Below are 15,890 nucleotides of genomic sequence, written 5' to 3' on the forward strand. Positions count from 1 at the left end.
TTCAATCTGGTGCATTTTCTAAATCTATTTGGGGGTTCTGGGGGAAGCTTGCTGAACTTTATCTTGGCTCCACTATCGCCTAATTTTTTAATGTCTTCCATCATTCCAATATATGACTTTTGCTTTGGACAAAGTGGTCCAGTTTACTTTCCCTCCAAATTGCATGTGCCTATAAAGCTTTCTTCATTTGCATTTTTTTTCCTGTTTAAATCCTATCTTCTTTAGACCTTCCCTCCTTGGAAGGTCTATATACTATATATAGTACCTATCTATCTACCTTGGCATATACAGCTTGAATCATGTCCAGACTATAATACCCCTCTTGTTATAGACGAGGTGGCTTGTCTAAGGTATATGAGCAGTTAAGAAGCAGAGATGGAAATAAAGACCCCTTTTGCTCCCAATCCAATTCTCTTCCTGCTTCACAAGTGTCTCAGGGTTCAATTAAGGCAATGTGTTTCTGCAAATGTTAGCACTGTCTCCTTTTTGAAATCACTCTGAATTATTTTGTATTCACTGCTATAATTTCTTTACCCAGAACAGAAGCTCTGCGTACATGTTGCAAGGACTGTTTTTGTCTTTGTATCCCCCAAACCTAGAACAGTACCTGCCAAGAGTCATTGCTTCATGATTGCTTGTGAACTGATTAACTATTATTAGACTGATACTTCAGGGAGTTATCACAGGAAATCAAGTATTCCCTTACCTTATTCCCAACCATAACAATATCTAACATTTATACTGCAACTTAAATTTTGCAAAGTACTTTTCAAATATTATCTCATTTGATTCTTTTAACAACCTTAGCAGGTGGGTACTGCTATTATTCCCATTTTATAGACAAAGCTAAATAGACCTGTCCAGGGACACAGAGCTGGTAAGTATCTGAGGCCAGGTTTGAACTAAAGTCTTCCTGACTCCAGGTTCAGTGTACTTATCTACTGCAGCATTGAAGAAACATCCAATCTGGGTCTCTGGCAACTGGCTGAAAAGTATTACAGTGGGATCTGGTTATGCTGCATTGCTTGTCATTCTTGTACAGGATATCTATGCTTTGGTTAGTATCTGACATATAAACTTCATTCTTATAACTAAAAGGCAGTACTGGGAACAATGATATAGACAGTTCTTGCTTTCCATAAGTGAATTGTTCCCAGAGACCTCTATGCAAAGCAATTTTTATGTAATGTGGAACAGGGTAAAGATCTTCTCTCTCAGGACTGGGGGTATCAAGCCAAACCCCAGATCCAGTGGCCGTGGTGGTAGCCTCTCTGTGGGTCTACTCTGCTGCTTTCATTTAGAGAGGTTTTTTTTTTGGGGGGGGGGGGAGGAGGTGGGCTAGGGTGGGAGGCTGCAGAGCAGAAAGAGAGAGCACAGTAATGTACTGTAAAATTAACACAAGGCTTTTTTTTGAATGTGAATATCTTTCAAAATTCTTTAGGCAAAGTTGAATTTATATAATATGACTTTACATAAGGTGAGCAGTCTCTAACTCAAAAATTATTTAAAATGAAAGCATTAAGGAGATAGGTGCAAGAATTCCTCTGATAAGAGTTTTCTTATTAAAAACATAATATATTTTCTATTCGTTAACTCAAAACTAAAGAACAGATTATATAACGAGAGATATGTACACCACTTTACCTGTAGCTTGTTGAATTGCCTCCATTACAATTTTTATGGGTATTCCTGGTAATTTGATATCAGCCTGAGATAAAGAAGCCAGAAAATTTATATACATATTGAATTAAATGACATCTATCACTTTGCTAAAATGTTTCCAAAATTAATTTGTAAAAAATACCTGTAACGCAGTTATTCCCTTATTTGTTCCAGCCATTTTGAAATCCATGTCACCATTATAATCTTCAATTCCCTTAAAAAATTCAAAAAGTTATACTTTGAAACAAAATTCAGAGTATATTCATAGAAGTTTCAAGGAGCAGTTTTGGATGTGTCCTCTGAGAATATGCCTCCTTTACCTTTCCTTTATTAGCTGTCATGTCCAATGCCTAGGCATTGCTGTGAACCTTTAAACTCCAAATATTTTCACACAAAAACATGTCTTCACTCTAAAAATCACATTCTCCTCCCAAATTTGTTACTGGCAGCTTAATACTGGTTTATGAGTATATTATGAGAAGTTATACTATTAATTTACACTATATAACTTTAGTATAATTTTTAAAAAATCTAAGTCTTCTAAATAAGTGCTTTTGTAATTTCCTAAATACATTTTAGATATTGTAAAGGATATTTAACCTTTACTGATAGCACTAAATATTTTAAAAACTTTGTATACTTGCCAGGATATCTGTCAGTAAACGATAATCTTCAATTTCGCTTTCTTTCTCAGAGCTGTTTTTGGCAATCAGTCCTATTGCTACACCTGCAACAGCAGACGAAATCGGAACTCCTATAATTAAAAAGGGGATTCATAAATATGAATGTGTATCTGTAAACACACAGTGATTTCCATGAAAACACAGTATTAGGTGAAACAAGGTTTCAGAGGAGTAGTTACAACACATGTGGGATTAGAATGGGAATGGGTGGACCTGTGATTTCATTAAGGAAACCTCCTCTACCAATGCAGATCAGCACTAGCTCTGCAACTTACAGTCTTATGGGCTTGCATGGGACACTTTGAGAGGTTAAGTACCTAGCCCAGCAGTCACTAGCTAGCACATGCGTCAGAGGCAGGACAAGATCTCAGATCTTTCTGATTCCAAGGCCATCATTTTATCCATTACACCATATTTGCTTTCTCCCCCTCTGTTTCTATCAATGCAAAATATTAAAGAATTTCTTTTAAACCAGGGGGTTCTTTACCTGGGGAACATGAACCTTCCTCCCCTATTATAATAACTACATTTTAATAGAATTAAGTTTCCCTTATAATCTCATGTATTTATTTTATGAATTTCAAAACCGTATTCTGAGGAGTGGTTCACAGGCTTCAACAAATGGTCAAAGGGTTTAATAATACAAAAAGGTTAAGAACCCCTGTTTTAAACTGTTCAGGAAAATTAAGGGAAATAAATGGCGAAACATGCCTATGTATTATAGGCTATCTAGGAAAATATATGCTGTTACAATGTTGCTTATTCTTTTCTTTCAGTTTACTTGCAGCACTTTTATTTTTCCTTACACAATGATGTGTTGGGCATTACAATTTTCAACTCTTAGGACAACTTACAAATTTTGGTATTCTACTGTCATGAGAACATTAAGGAAACATACATAAATTAACTAGATGCACAAATTTACAGGTTGCAAATGCAAACTCTTTTGCAACTCAAGGTTGAGTAACAGCCCCATGATACTGGGGGAAAACAGTGGGTTAAAAAAAAACTGGTTCCTAAGGCTTGGATTCAATATGTATTCCTATTAGGATGGTGGCAAGAAGCAACACATAATAAACTCTTACCAGCCTTAGGAGAGAAATTCTGCAAGGCAGCTCTTTTAGATGTTGGAAATCTGACCTTTAGATACCTTGTACAGATCTTTATAGAACTAAACTGTACAGCCGTTGAATGTCAACCAGCCAGATACTATATTGCCATATTATCAGGTCAATTCTCTATGGAAGTTAATTCTTAGCCTTACCTGTCAAAATGAAGTGACCTGTATCAGGGTTTAGATCAAAGATATGTACAAGGTATGCTAAAATGTACACCAAGGGAACAACTGTTAACTTGAATACAAGGTCAAATCAGTAACAGTTCAACAATCTAGAAAGTGCTGATATTTGTCTAATATCAGATACAAACTTCCCTAAGGACAAATTTCTTTTCAAAGAAGGCTTATTCCAGTTTCATGAGGCTAACATGAGGTGTATATTTGCCAGGGCAAATTTTTACTTTGTGAATACTCATGCAGCAAATGCTTTGCATCTGCTAGCAGTCCATTTAGAAGCATTTGCGATGGACAATGGATGGGCCAGATTCATCATATTCCTGCTTGCTGATCCACATCTGCTGGAAGGTGGAGAGAGATGCCAGAATAGAACCACCAATCTAGATGGAATACTTATGTTCAGGGGGAGCAATGATTTTAATTTTCATTGTGCTAGGTGCCAGGGCTGTGAATTCTTTCTGCATTCTGTCAGTAATACCAGGGTATATGGTAGTACCACCAGACAATACTGTGCTGCCATATAGATCCTTTAGGATATCAACAGCACATTTCATGATAGAATTGAATATGTTCTCATGAATGCCACAGAATTCCATACCCAAGAAGGATGGCTGGAAGAGGGCCTCTCAACACCTGAACCTGTCAGTGCCAATGGTGATCATCTAGCCATCAGTAAGCTCATAGCTCTTCTCCAGGGAAGAGGAGGAAGCAGCAGTGGCCATCTCTTGCTTGAAGTCCAGGGCAACACAGCACAGCTTCTCCTTGATATCACGAACAATTTCCCTTTCAGCTATGCTACTGAAGCTATACCCTCTTTCTGTCAGTATCTTCATGAGGTAGTCTGCAGGTCATGGCCAGCCAAATTTAGACAAAGGATGGCATGGGGAAGGGTATAATGCTCCTAGATGGGCACAGTGTGGGTGACACCATCACCAGAGTCCATAACAATACCAGTGGTACGAGCAGAGGCATACAGAGATAACACAGCCTCAATAGCAATATACATGGCTGGGGTGTTGAAATATAATCTGTGTTATCTTCTCTCTGTTGGCCTTAAGAGTTTAAGGGAGGTTCTGTAAGCAGAACAGGGTGTTCCTCAGGAGCTACACGAAGCTCATTGTAAAAGGTATGATGCCAGATTTCCTCCATGTCATCCCAGTTGGTAACAATGCTATGTTCAATGGGGTATTTTAGAGTCAGGACACCTCTCTTGCTCTGGGCATCATCACCAACATAACTGTCTTTCTGCCCCATTCTCACCATGACACGCTGGTGCCTTGGGAGTCCAACAATGGAGGAGAACACAGCCCAAGAAGCATCATCTACAGCAAAGCCAGCTTTGCACATGCCAGAGCCATTGTCAATGACAAGAACAGCAATTTCTTCTTCCATTTTTGTTTAATCTGAGGCTGCACACTGTCCTAGTCAGAGAATTTAGAGCAGGGGGAAGGGAAGGGACAAATAAAGGGGGTACATCCAAAGTAGCCTACAAGTGCTGCCAGCTACCACTGAGTGAGCCTGTTGTTTATTCTTTATCATATATGTATATTATTTATAATGTGACTGGGTTTTTTGTTGTCATTTTCAGTTGTAGTTTATTCTACATTTAGTAGATACATACAAACATACATGTGGGAAAGATATATTTGCACACACACACACGAACACACAAACATACACACATATATATAAAAAAGAGAAATACAGGCTATATATCACATCTCTGTATATAAACATGTATTTATACATACAAATCTGTAAGCTGTAATGGTAATGGGAATTAGAAGATCTTCCCTGGCCCTCGTATTAACAAGCTAACAGGTACTTAGCACTTAAGTTTCAAGTTCATAATTCTATCAAGTATTAAGACCCAGAACTTGTGAATCCCATAGTGGGATGGACTTGTCGATGTAACAGGAAGGGGCAGAACAGGGAGGAGCTAATACCATGTATAAGGAAAAGCCCAAGCTGGGAGAGGCCAGAACTTCTGGGAGTGAGCATTGTGGAGGTAGAGCAACTACTGCTGGAGGGAGAGAGAGAGAGAACTGCCAGGATCCTGAGAACTTCTGAGAACTGTTACAAATTGAAAATAGAATGGAGAACATAACTTGTGGTGGCAGAATAGAGAACTGAGAACTTCTGAAAAATGAGAAGAGAGGAGAACTGGGAGGAAGCATGACTGTGGTGCATCTTTTGATGTTACTTTGTCAGATTTGTCTGCTGATAGAAGGCAGTGCTGTTGTTACAGAAGTCCTGGGACCTTGCTGCAGGTTCAGAAGCCCTGAAAGAGGATTTTCTTGTTGTATATTTACAGGAATCCTGGAGGAGGGTTTTGCTGACGTTTTCAGAGGTCCTGGGACCATACTAATGATTTGTGCTGATTCCTCAGGCAGAAAGTGAACTGATGAGGATGCTGGCAATATGCATGAATGTTATCGTGGCTTTGTTAAAGCTTTGTCTTCCCAGGAACAGAAACTGTAGAGGACATGAGGTGTACTAGATACTGTGAGTTTCAGTATGGAACAGGAATTGGACAAGGAGCTGGACAACAAGGAGCTGCTAGGAGTTGGGCCCATGGAAGGGGAACCATGGAAGTGGAGAGCCATCTTCGAGTTAAGATGAAAAGACCTCTCCTTGGGTATGTAATGCAAACTGAGAAGATCATGATTTACTAGGGGTGGAGAACTTTGACCTTTACATTTAGATGATTGAGTTAAGGACTTACTAGTTAAAGATGATTGGAAACTAATCTCCAATTAAGAAGAAAGAAGACTTTTTGATTGAAGAGATTAAGACAATGTGACCTGCGGTGGAAAACTTTTGACCTCTGTACTTTGTGTCAATTAAGGAGGCTTGCCTCCTTAAGAATGATTGAGTTACTAAATGAGTTTACTTTGTTTAAAACTATGTGACCACTTTGGTTAAAAATTACATGGCCATTTTAGTGATAGGTTGTTATGCCATAACATGGTGAATGCTATACTTTGATTTCTGTGAATGTTTTGTCTTAATTTGTTACTGAATAAATAGAGTTCACAATGCTGTGTAATCAGGACCTTGAAAGCTGTTCACAGCAGCAGTCCTCTGGAAAGCTTCTCATGCTTGGCTTTACATAAGTACAGATAGGTACACATATACACAGTAAGATGAAGTAGATACAAGGCTAGCTCCTGAGTCAGGAAGACCTAAGTTAAATTCCATTTCTGAGACATTCCAAGACTATAATATTGCAGAAGAGCTTATCTGTATTTGCAAGAGGATGTTCTTCACCAGAAACTATCTACAATTATGAAATCACAAGTACAGTGAAAAAAATTATACAGCTATCAATAAATATTTATTAAACCCTTACTATGCACTGTATGAGGAAATACTGATGCAGATACCAAAAAACAACAACAAACAAACCATACAACAACCTCCCCTCCCCAACTGGTCCTTATTCCCAAAGAGCTTACATTTTATTAGAAAAGACAAACATACACACACACACACACACACACACACTTTCCTGAATTTGGAGTAAACTATTCAATTGCATTAAAAATAATAGACACATATTCAAATAGGACTGGATGGTTTACCACAAAATTATTCAAAATCGAGGACATTATAGCCCAGCTTAAAAGAAACCTTATATTATTTTTTCATGCTCAGTAAATAACTAAAAAATGCCAGACACGAATATTAGAACCACAGTTTTTTTACCTGCATCCATTAGTGCTAAACTTCCACCACATGCAGAAGCCATAGAAGAAGAACCTGCAGAAAGAAAAATTTAAGATAAAAATTTATAAAACAGAATATTCATTTTAAATAAAAATAGTGTCATAATATTTATTGTCAAAGGTTTTTAAAAATTTTCAAACAAACCAAACACAACCCTAACTCTTCCCAACAAGGCTGACTTTTCTAGCTCTGAAGTATAACAAGAATTAAAATGACTGTCAGAATCATCAGGGAGGTAGGAAGCCTCAACCTATGCCCCAGGCTCTACTGAAGAACTAGTAATATTTTAGTAAATATCCGGGCTGGCTCTGGCCCACCCACCACACTGAGTAATTTAAAAGAGGGAAGAAAGCAAACAGACTGTCTTGGATCAGACATTAATTGAATATCTTTAATTATTTTGAGACCACCATTTCTGATTCCAATTGTTGAAATACAGGCCCCCTAAATGGAAGAGCCATCTTGTTTTAGCAAAATTTCCTAGAGTTATTTTATTTTTGGGACTGGCCTTTGCAAGATCCTTCCTACTTGGCCTATCTTTATGTATTCTCACTACCCTAATTTGGACATGACACCTCCTCCAGCCTTAGTTAAATACCAGCTTCATCCTTCTTAGGTTCACTCCCCTGGGTATGGACTCTCTAAGACGACAGGGCTTCTGATTGACTACAATAGGAACAACCATTAAGGAATATAATTCATATATTTTTCTAGGCAATTACTTAGCTAGCAGAGAAGGATTTGAGTGAATACTCATCTAATCTTACCAACAAAAACCTTTATCTTGCCAGTGGAATAGAACCAGTATACCAAGTAGAAAGGGAGATAACATTTGAAAAGGTAGACTCTAAGAGATAAACTCAGTCTTTTACACTAAGAAATAAATGAAAGATCAGAATACCATTTGACTCTAGAACTTCAGATGTGACTCTTATTGTGAAAGGAAAATCTTTGGGAATAACTGGATACAAAGATTTTTCAGCAAGTGCACCTAAAATACAGAAGATAAAACATTAAGAATAGAGCACGCTTATGGTATTTTTGGAATAACACATAAATTTAGTTTTCTCACCATGCCCAAGCTCTCTTCTGTTCACACCAGTGACTTTGCCAGTTTCATTAGTTGCATAAGGAGGAAACTTTAAAAAAGAAAACAAACACACAAAACTAAGAAATTGAATGCTTGTATATTTTTCACTTTAATAAAGCAAGCACTGAATGATACACTAAGAAAAAAAAATCAGAGTTCTCTAGTACTAGTACCTAAGTCTTTTTGCTATTACTGAAAAATAACCTAGTATTTAAGTGTCTCATAGGATGAGCTTACTATAAAGGGGAAACGTTTTGTCAATCCAGATATTTTAAATAACCAGACGTCCCAGTTCTTTAAGGTAGGAACTGATCTTCTTTCCTAAAGTAATGTCTAAGGAAGGCTGTATATGCTATCCAGATGTCTAATTTTGTTTATGAAGTAAAAAAAGGCTGTTTTACCATTATCTTCCTGTTTATATTTCTGAGGTATACAGTAAGACTTTAGTATTAAAGAATTACCTTACCTCATAATGAAGCATGAAATTTTTTTCTTTGATGCCACTAAAAATTAAAAAAGGTCATGAAATGTGAATACACTTGTTTCAGCATGTTATCCCCAGCCTCCTCAATCCTACCCACCAAAGTCCCACTCTAGATCTACCCATTCTTTCCACAGTAGTCACTGGAAAATTTGCTCCACTTTCATCTTAAACCTTTTCCCTTCTCACTCCCTACATCTTCTGACTCTCATTGAGACCCAGCTCCCTCCTAATGATACAGCTTCCCTGGCTACCCTTTTCCACTAGGGGTCACATTCCCACTTATACCCTGAGACTCCCTAGTCCCCACTTAACCCCTTGCTTCCCAGTGGTGCTTCCATACCCTCTTCTACCACCATCACTCAGTAACTTCTCCCTTGAGATTCTTTCAATAGTTATCACCCCATGAAGCTGCTAGTAGTTGCTATTTACTGACCCTTCTTCAAAGGGTTTGGTGCCTGGCTCATTGTCTTTCTTCCCCAACTCCTGCCCTCATAATAGGTGACTTCAATGTACACATGACACTCCCTCAACCCCCCTATCTTTCCAATTCCTCAATGTATTCATTACCCACACCCTACTCCTTCATCCACTTTAGCTACACACATACATGGTTATACTCATGATCTTGCCATTAACCACAAGTATTTTACTTCCATAATCATGAACTCTGACATACTCTGCCAAGCCCCAAGCTTGGATTATTCTTCCTCCAGGTCCAGAGCTCTATCCAAAGCACCTTCTAGCTGCCTCAATCTGACACCCCTCAGATGCTGCCTCCCACTACCTCCTCCTGTCTCATTTACCTCTGCCTCACATAAAAGGGTCCTGGTCAAGGCAAACCCTGCTATACACACAAGCGATCTAATTTCATTTTCATCTTCTCCAACAGAATGCATCTCCCATTGTCCCTACTCCTTCACTAATCCTCAATCTCTTCTTGTCTCCTACTGCCTAAAAACACACTTATGTGTCCTCCATCCTCAAAAACCCCTCAGTTGATAGGTCTATTCTCACTTGCTATTTTCTTATATCTCTTTTCCTTTTTGTGGCTAAACTCCTTGACAAAATTATCTACAATTGGTGCCATGACTTCCTTCTCAGTTTTGTCTGAAGTCTTTGCTGGTTTCTTATCTCAACATTCAATTGAAACTGTCCTCTCTGATGTTATCAATGATCTCTTAAATGCTAAATCTAATGGCCTTTGCTTCATCCTCATCCTTGCTGACCTCTTTACAGCTTCTATCACAGTTGATTACCCTCTATTCTTTGAAACTGTTTGCTCTAGGTTTTCACAACATTGCTCTCTCCTGCTTATCCTCTTACCTGTCTGACCATTCCTTAGTCGCCTTTGCTGGATATTTGCCTCTTTAGTGTGGGTATGCCCCAATACTTTAGCCTGCAACCTTTTTTCTTCATGGATTCCACTGTCATCTTTATGCAGATGATTTTCAGATCCATTTGTCCAGTCTCAACCTATCTCCTGATCTTCACTCTCATATCTCCAACTTCTACTGACATCTTGGGCTGGATATTCCATAAACATCTTAAACTCAACATGCCCGAAACGGAATTTTCTTTTCCCCCAAACCTTCCCCTCTTCCTGTTACTGTCAAATGTACCACCATCCTCTTAATCATGCAGGCTTGAAACCTTGGTGTCATCCTTGATTCCTTCCTTGCTATCTCTCACCACTCACATCTAATCAGTTGCCAAATTCTGTTGATTCAAACTTCATGACACTTCTCCTGTAGGCCCTTCTTCTTCTTTGACACTGCCCCCATCCTGGTGTAGGCCCTCATGATCTCATGCATGAACTACTGCAGCAGCCTGCTGCTTGGTCTTCTTGCCTCAAGTATTCACCACCCCAGTCTAGCTTCTATTCAGCTGTCAAAGTGATCTTCCTAAAACAATTCTGACCATGTTATTCCCCCAATCAGTAAACTTTAATGGAGCCCCATCATCTCCAGGATCAAATATAAAATCCTGTTTGTCTTCCAAAACCCTTCATAACCTGGCCCCCTTCTACCTTTTCAGTCTTCTCATACTTTACTCCTCCATTTCATTCTGCCCTCCTCCTCCCCAAACCTCTCCATGACACTGTCTTCCTTGTTATTCCTCCCAAGATATTCTATCTCCTAATTCCAGGCATTTTCACTGGCTGTGCCTGGAATTCTTTCTTTAGTCATCTTTGTCTCCTGGCTTCCTTTAATTCCCAGCTAAAATCCTACCTTTTATAAGAAGCCTTTCCCAATTCCCCTTCATGCTAGTGCCTTCCCTCTGTAGCATACCTCCAATTTATACTGTATATATTTTGTTTGTACATAGTTGTTTACAGGATTTCTTCCCCATTAGACTGTGAGTTTGTCAAGGGCATAGACTGTATTTAAACTTTCTCTTAGCAGTGTCTAGCATATAGTAGGCACTTAATAAATCCTTAGCCTGACTGAGTGACTAGGCATGACATGGAATAATGAATGAGCAAGAGAACTGAGAAGCAGTCAGAAAGACCTGTGGAGAACCAGGAGAAAGCTCTGTTCAAATAACAACAACAATAAAACCCACAGAGAGAGCATCCATGAAGAGAGGATAGTGAGCACTGTCTAATACTGCAGAGAAAGGATGAAGATTGAGAAAAGTCCATTAGATGTAGTAATTAGGGGTGGCCAGGTAGCACAGCAAGTAAGAGCACCAGCTCCAGTGTCGGGATGACCTGGGATTCAAATCTGGGCTCAGATACTTAGCACCACACCCAGAAATAACTGACCGTGTAACCTTGAGCAAGTTACTTAACCCCGATTGCTTTAAAAAAAAAAAAAGATGTAGTAATTAGCAAATAACTTAGAGGTTTCAGTTGAATAATGAGGTTGGAAGCCAGATTACAGAAAGTTAGAGGAGAGGAAATGGAGATAAAGATTTAAGATTTTCCAGGAGTTTGGCTGAGAAAAATATTAGTGATATGTAATGATAGCTAGTACAGATCTAGTGAAGTGGGATCTAGTGAGAATCATTAAGAACTAGGGAGACCTGGGCAAGTCTATAGGCAGCAAGGAATGAACCAGTCACTAGAGAGATACTGAAGATTAGAGAAAGGGGATAATAGTGGGGGCAATCTGCTTGAGAAGATGGGATCAAAGGACATATTAGGAGGGTTTAGTCTTGCTGAGGAAGAGAATCACTTCTTCACCACACAGTAACAGAAGAATAGTGTAGGATGATGCATAGGGGTTATGACATGAGAAGTAACAGAGGGAACCTGCAGCAAATAGACTCAATTTTCTTGGTAAAGTATGAGACAAGAACCTCAGCTGAGAGGGTGAAGGGAAGGGTTTGAGGCTTAAGGAGAGATGAGAACTTTGGAACAACTATTATGAAGAATGGGACAGAAAATCAATTATGAAGGAATAATAGGATCACCTTTCTATACCAAGGACCCAGGTGAAATTAGATAGCATAAATTTGTAGTGATCTAGTTAGAAGAGTCATGACTTTCTGCAGTTCCATTCAACAGCACCCAAGAAGGAGCAGAAGAGATGACCGGCAGAAACAATACAGGGTTGAGAATGTGACAAGGTCAAAGAGATAACAGGACAAGCGATCAAGGGATCTGACAGCAGAGGGTAGTATAGAGTATTCACTAAATGGTCAAGACAAGGAATGAAGGAAAGGGTAGTCTAGGAATGAAGAAAAGGGTCACCAGAACAGGAATAATGGTCTGATAAAATACTGAGGGGTGGAGGAACCAGTGGTCAAGGTGAGGATAAGGAACAGGCCTAGGAAAAGCAAGGTATAGGGAGAGAAGGAAAGATAAGCAATCACGATTATTATGAAACAGAGACATTAAATACAGAAATTGATTTTAAAATGGTTTTTATATCAAGGGTCCCATTGAATAATGATGTACCTCTCTCCTGAAATACTTCATTGTTATACAGGAACACAAAGCAATGCCTCCCCCATCTTCCAACTTACCTAATAGCTGTTGTAATAGGGTCAGACTTCACACTGGATTCTAAAGAATCAAATGTAACTGTACAAAGTACCTAAAAAAACAAACAAACCTTGATTCTGGTATTGATATACTAAATATATAGAATAAAAAACTTTTGAGAAGCACAGTACGCAACTAAAGGCCACATCCTATGTATAAGTAATTCTGTACAAAGCCTACCACTACCATGTGTACACTTAATAATGAAATTGCTGATACATTCAAGAAATATTATTTGAGCTCTTTCTATGTTAAGGTACTATTCCAGTTATAGGGGGAGAAGAGGAGCAGACAAAAATGAATGCAATCCTACAAATCAATACAAAATCACTTAACCTCTTTAGGTCTGTTTCCTCATTCATTAAATGATGGAAACAGACTCAATGATCTCTTAGCTCTCTTCTGGCTATAAATTCTGTGACCCAGATCACAATTCCTTCAATGTCTTAATAGATAGTTCTCTGGTTAATGAATCCAAAACCATTTATTACTTACTCGTGTCAAGATATCAGAAGACAGCCTGTTGTCCAGAGCTAGGGACCAGAAACAAGCTGTGACCTGAGCTTGGCATAACAACAACCCTTTGCATTCACCCTCTGGATAATTTCACCCCCTAGCAAAATCATACAATTATTGTATTGCTCTGACCAGCATCAGGAGTTCTCTGAGCTTGGACAAGTACCTGTTGTATTCATGTTTTGGTCATGAAGCCCTGCTATGAATCAAACCTGTCTCGTTGTTGCCGTTAGCACTCACTGTTAGGGCTGCAGCTCACTGTGTAGCCACTGGTATAAGTATTGAGATCTCCCCACACTGCCTTGGATTCTCCCCACTAGTGGTGAGGCCCTAGCACATGTATCCTTGCTTTCAAGTTGTTTCCCTCACTTTGAGATTAAGCTTCTCTTTGATGCCTGACTCTCCTGTCTCTAGCCTACTCTGTCTGACTCTGGTCACCCACAGGTTAGAGGCTGGTTCAGTCTGGTTGACACTTAGTGGCTTACTTTCTGGTGATGAAAAGGGTAGGATTAGGAACTGGACCTGTGACTGCACTAACATATACAGAACTCCTGGAAAAGGAAGCTTTCTCATACCACTAAAGGTAAGAGTCTCTCTTAGGAGAGTGGTCTAGAGCATTGAGAGGGTAAATGCCTTGCCCAAGGCATTCTATCCATTGTGCAATGCTGCCTGTCACTTATTGGTGATCAAGCTACAATGATGAACCTGTTTTCATTTAGCTAGTATGGATAGTCCATCCATATTTAAATTCTTTCCAGATTGGATGGGCCTATCAGAAAGTTTCATTTAGTGGTCAGCTTTTGAGAACCCAAGGCCACATCTATGCCAAAATGATGCATAGGATTCGTACTTTAGTGGAGGTAACTGTACATTAGTTTTTTTAAAAATGGTAATGTGTAAAATATAAAGTATCTATCTAATAATTACAATAGTTAACCAGACCCCTCATTTACATAAACAGGAATTTAGTAAATGCATGCACATGACAAGAATAATACAAATATGAAGACACACCTCTATGCACTGCTCATTGGTTGTAGCATTCAGAAGGGATGATGGGATATTACTTTAATTCTAACTTTTCCTATATGCCATGGGACAAATAACTGAAAAATATTTTTGCTTTTAATCTTTATTACAACGAGAACATATTGTGTGGAAAGTAGAGTGAAAATATGTTTAATAAGTATATATATATATATGGGCAGTTAGGTGATGCAGTGAATAGAGCACCAGCCCTGGAGTCAGGAGGACCTGAGTTCAAATCCGGCCTCAGACACTTAACACTTACTAGCAGTGTGCCTTTGGGCAAGTCACTTAACTCCAACTGCCCTGCCTTCCCCCCTCAAAAAAAAAAAAAAGGAAGAATACACACACACACACACACACACACACACACACACACACACACACATAGCCTATATCAGATTGCATGCCATCTTGGGGAGGGGAGGATGGCAGAGAAATATGGAAGTGAATATTGAAAACTAAAAATAAATTTATTAAAAAAAATAAAGTATAGTCTCTCTCTATATATATATTTATCTCAAAGGAGGTTACTAAAGTAATGGGGAAAAAATCTCACGTCTTCTTGATGTCTCTGAGCCTCTGATGCTGTCATTCACTCTTTTCTTTGATACTCTCTCTTCTTTGGGCTTTTGCAACACTACCCTTGCTTCTCCTCCTACCTCTCTGACAAATCCTTTCCAGTTTCTTTCCCTCGTTCTTCCTTTGGGTCACACCAACTAACTGCATGTCCTCCAAGGCTCTATCATAGGCCATACTTTCTTCTCCCTACACATTATCTCATTGGTAATATTATCAACTCACATGGGCTCAGTTATCATCTGATACAGATGATTCTCAGATCTATATATCCAGCCCTATTTTCTCTCCTGAGAATCACCAATACAGTCTTATATCACCAATTGCCTATTGTATATCTTGAACTGGCTATCCCATAGACACCTGAAACTCAGCATGTCTAAGACTTAACTCATACACACATATAAAATAAATTTTAAAAGTATTGGTAATAAAAAGGTGTGTACCTACAATTGTTCAGCCTCCGTTATTCCTGACCTATGATTTCTGACATATTTCTCACCTATTCTTACCTTTGTATAGAAGTCACAGAATAGCAAAGTACATGCTGATTTAATATGGAAGGTCTTATTGACATATAAAGTATATGTAAAGTATTTTTCCTGAACTTTGCCTGGTATTAAACTGAATAATCAGGCAATCCTTTAACACCATTAAGTGGCACAGCTGGGGAACTGCATTGAGAGAGAACTTCCTCTCTGTGAGCTCCCTGTATCAACAAAGTAATACAGGCTGGTGTTCTCCCATCAAACAAACAAAACATCACCACCACTGCCACAGAGTATTAGAGACAGAATTAGGGTTTTCAGAGATTATCTAGTTTAATCCCCTAGTTTTAC

At 38.8% G+C, this 15,890-nt stretch overlaps 1 protein-coding gene and 1 long non-coding RNA gene across 3 annotated transcripts in view; both read right to left on the minus strand.

Moving 5' to 3' along the window:
• PNPT1 (polyribonucleotide nucleotidyltransferase 1) overlaps positions 1-15,890 on the minus strand; it is a 49,337-nt gene that overhangs the window by 12,206 nt on the left and 21,241 nt on the right. For both annotated transcript variants that reach the window (XM_069071755.1, XM_069071756.1), the window contains exons 14-21: positions 12,912-12,982; positions 8,925-8,961; positions 8,441-8,507; positions 8,270-8,359; positions 7,348-7,401; positions 2,307-2,416; positions 1,805-1,876; positions 1,645-1,708 (exon numbers count right to left, since the gene is read on the minus strand). In XM_069071755.1, the coding sequence (XP_068927856.1) occupies positions 1,645-1,708; positions 1,805-1,876; positions 2,307-2,416; positions 7,348-7,401; positions 8,270-8,359; positions 8,441-8,507; positions 8,925-8,961; positions 12,912-12,982 (565 nt within the window). The remainder of the gene's footprint in view (positions 1-1,644; positions 1,709-1,804; positions 1,877-2,306; positions 2,417-7,347; positions 7,402-8,269; positions 8,360-8,440; positions 8,508-8,924; positions 8,962-12,911; positions 12,983-15,890) is intronic.
• LOC138148857 (uncharacterized) lies at positions 3,105-7,326 on the minus strand. Its single transcript, XR_011165194.1, has 2 exons — positions 3,556-7,326; positions 3,105-3,495 (listed from the first exon to the last, which is right to left on the minus strand). It is a non-coding gene; the product is annotated as an uncharacterized lncRNA (long non-coding RNA).

This window comes from Petaurus breviceps, unplaced genomic scaffold (genome assembly GCF_028583685.1).
Source record: "Petaurus breviceps papuanus isolate PSGF00001 unplaced genomic scaffold, PetGlider_PUasm1.0 90842, whole genome shotgun sequence".
NCBI lineage: Eukaryota > Metazoa > Chordata > Mammalia > Diprotodontia > Petauridae > Petaurus > Petaurus breviceps.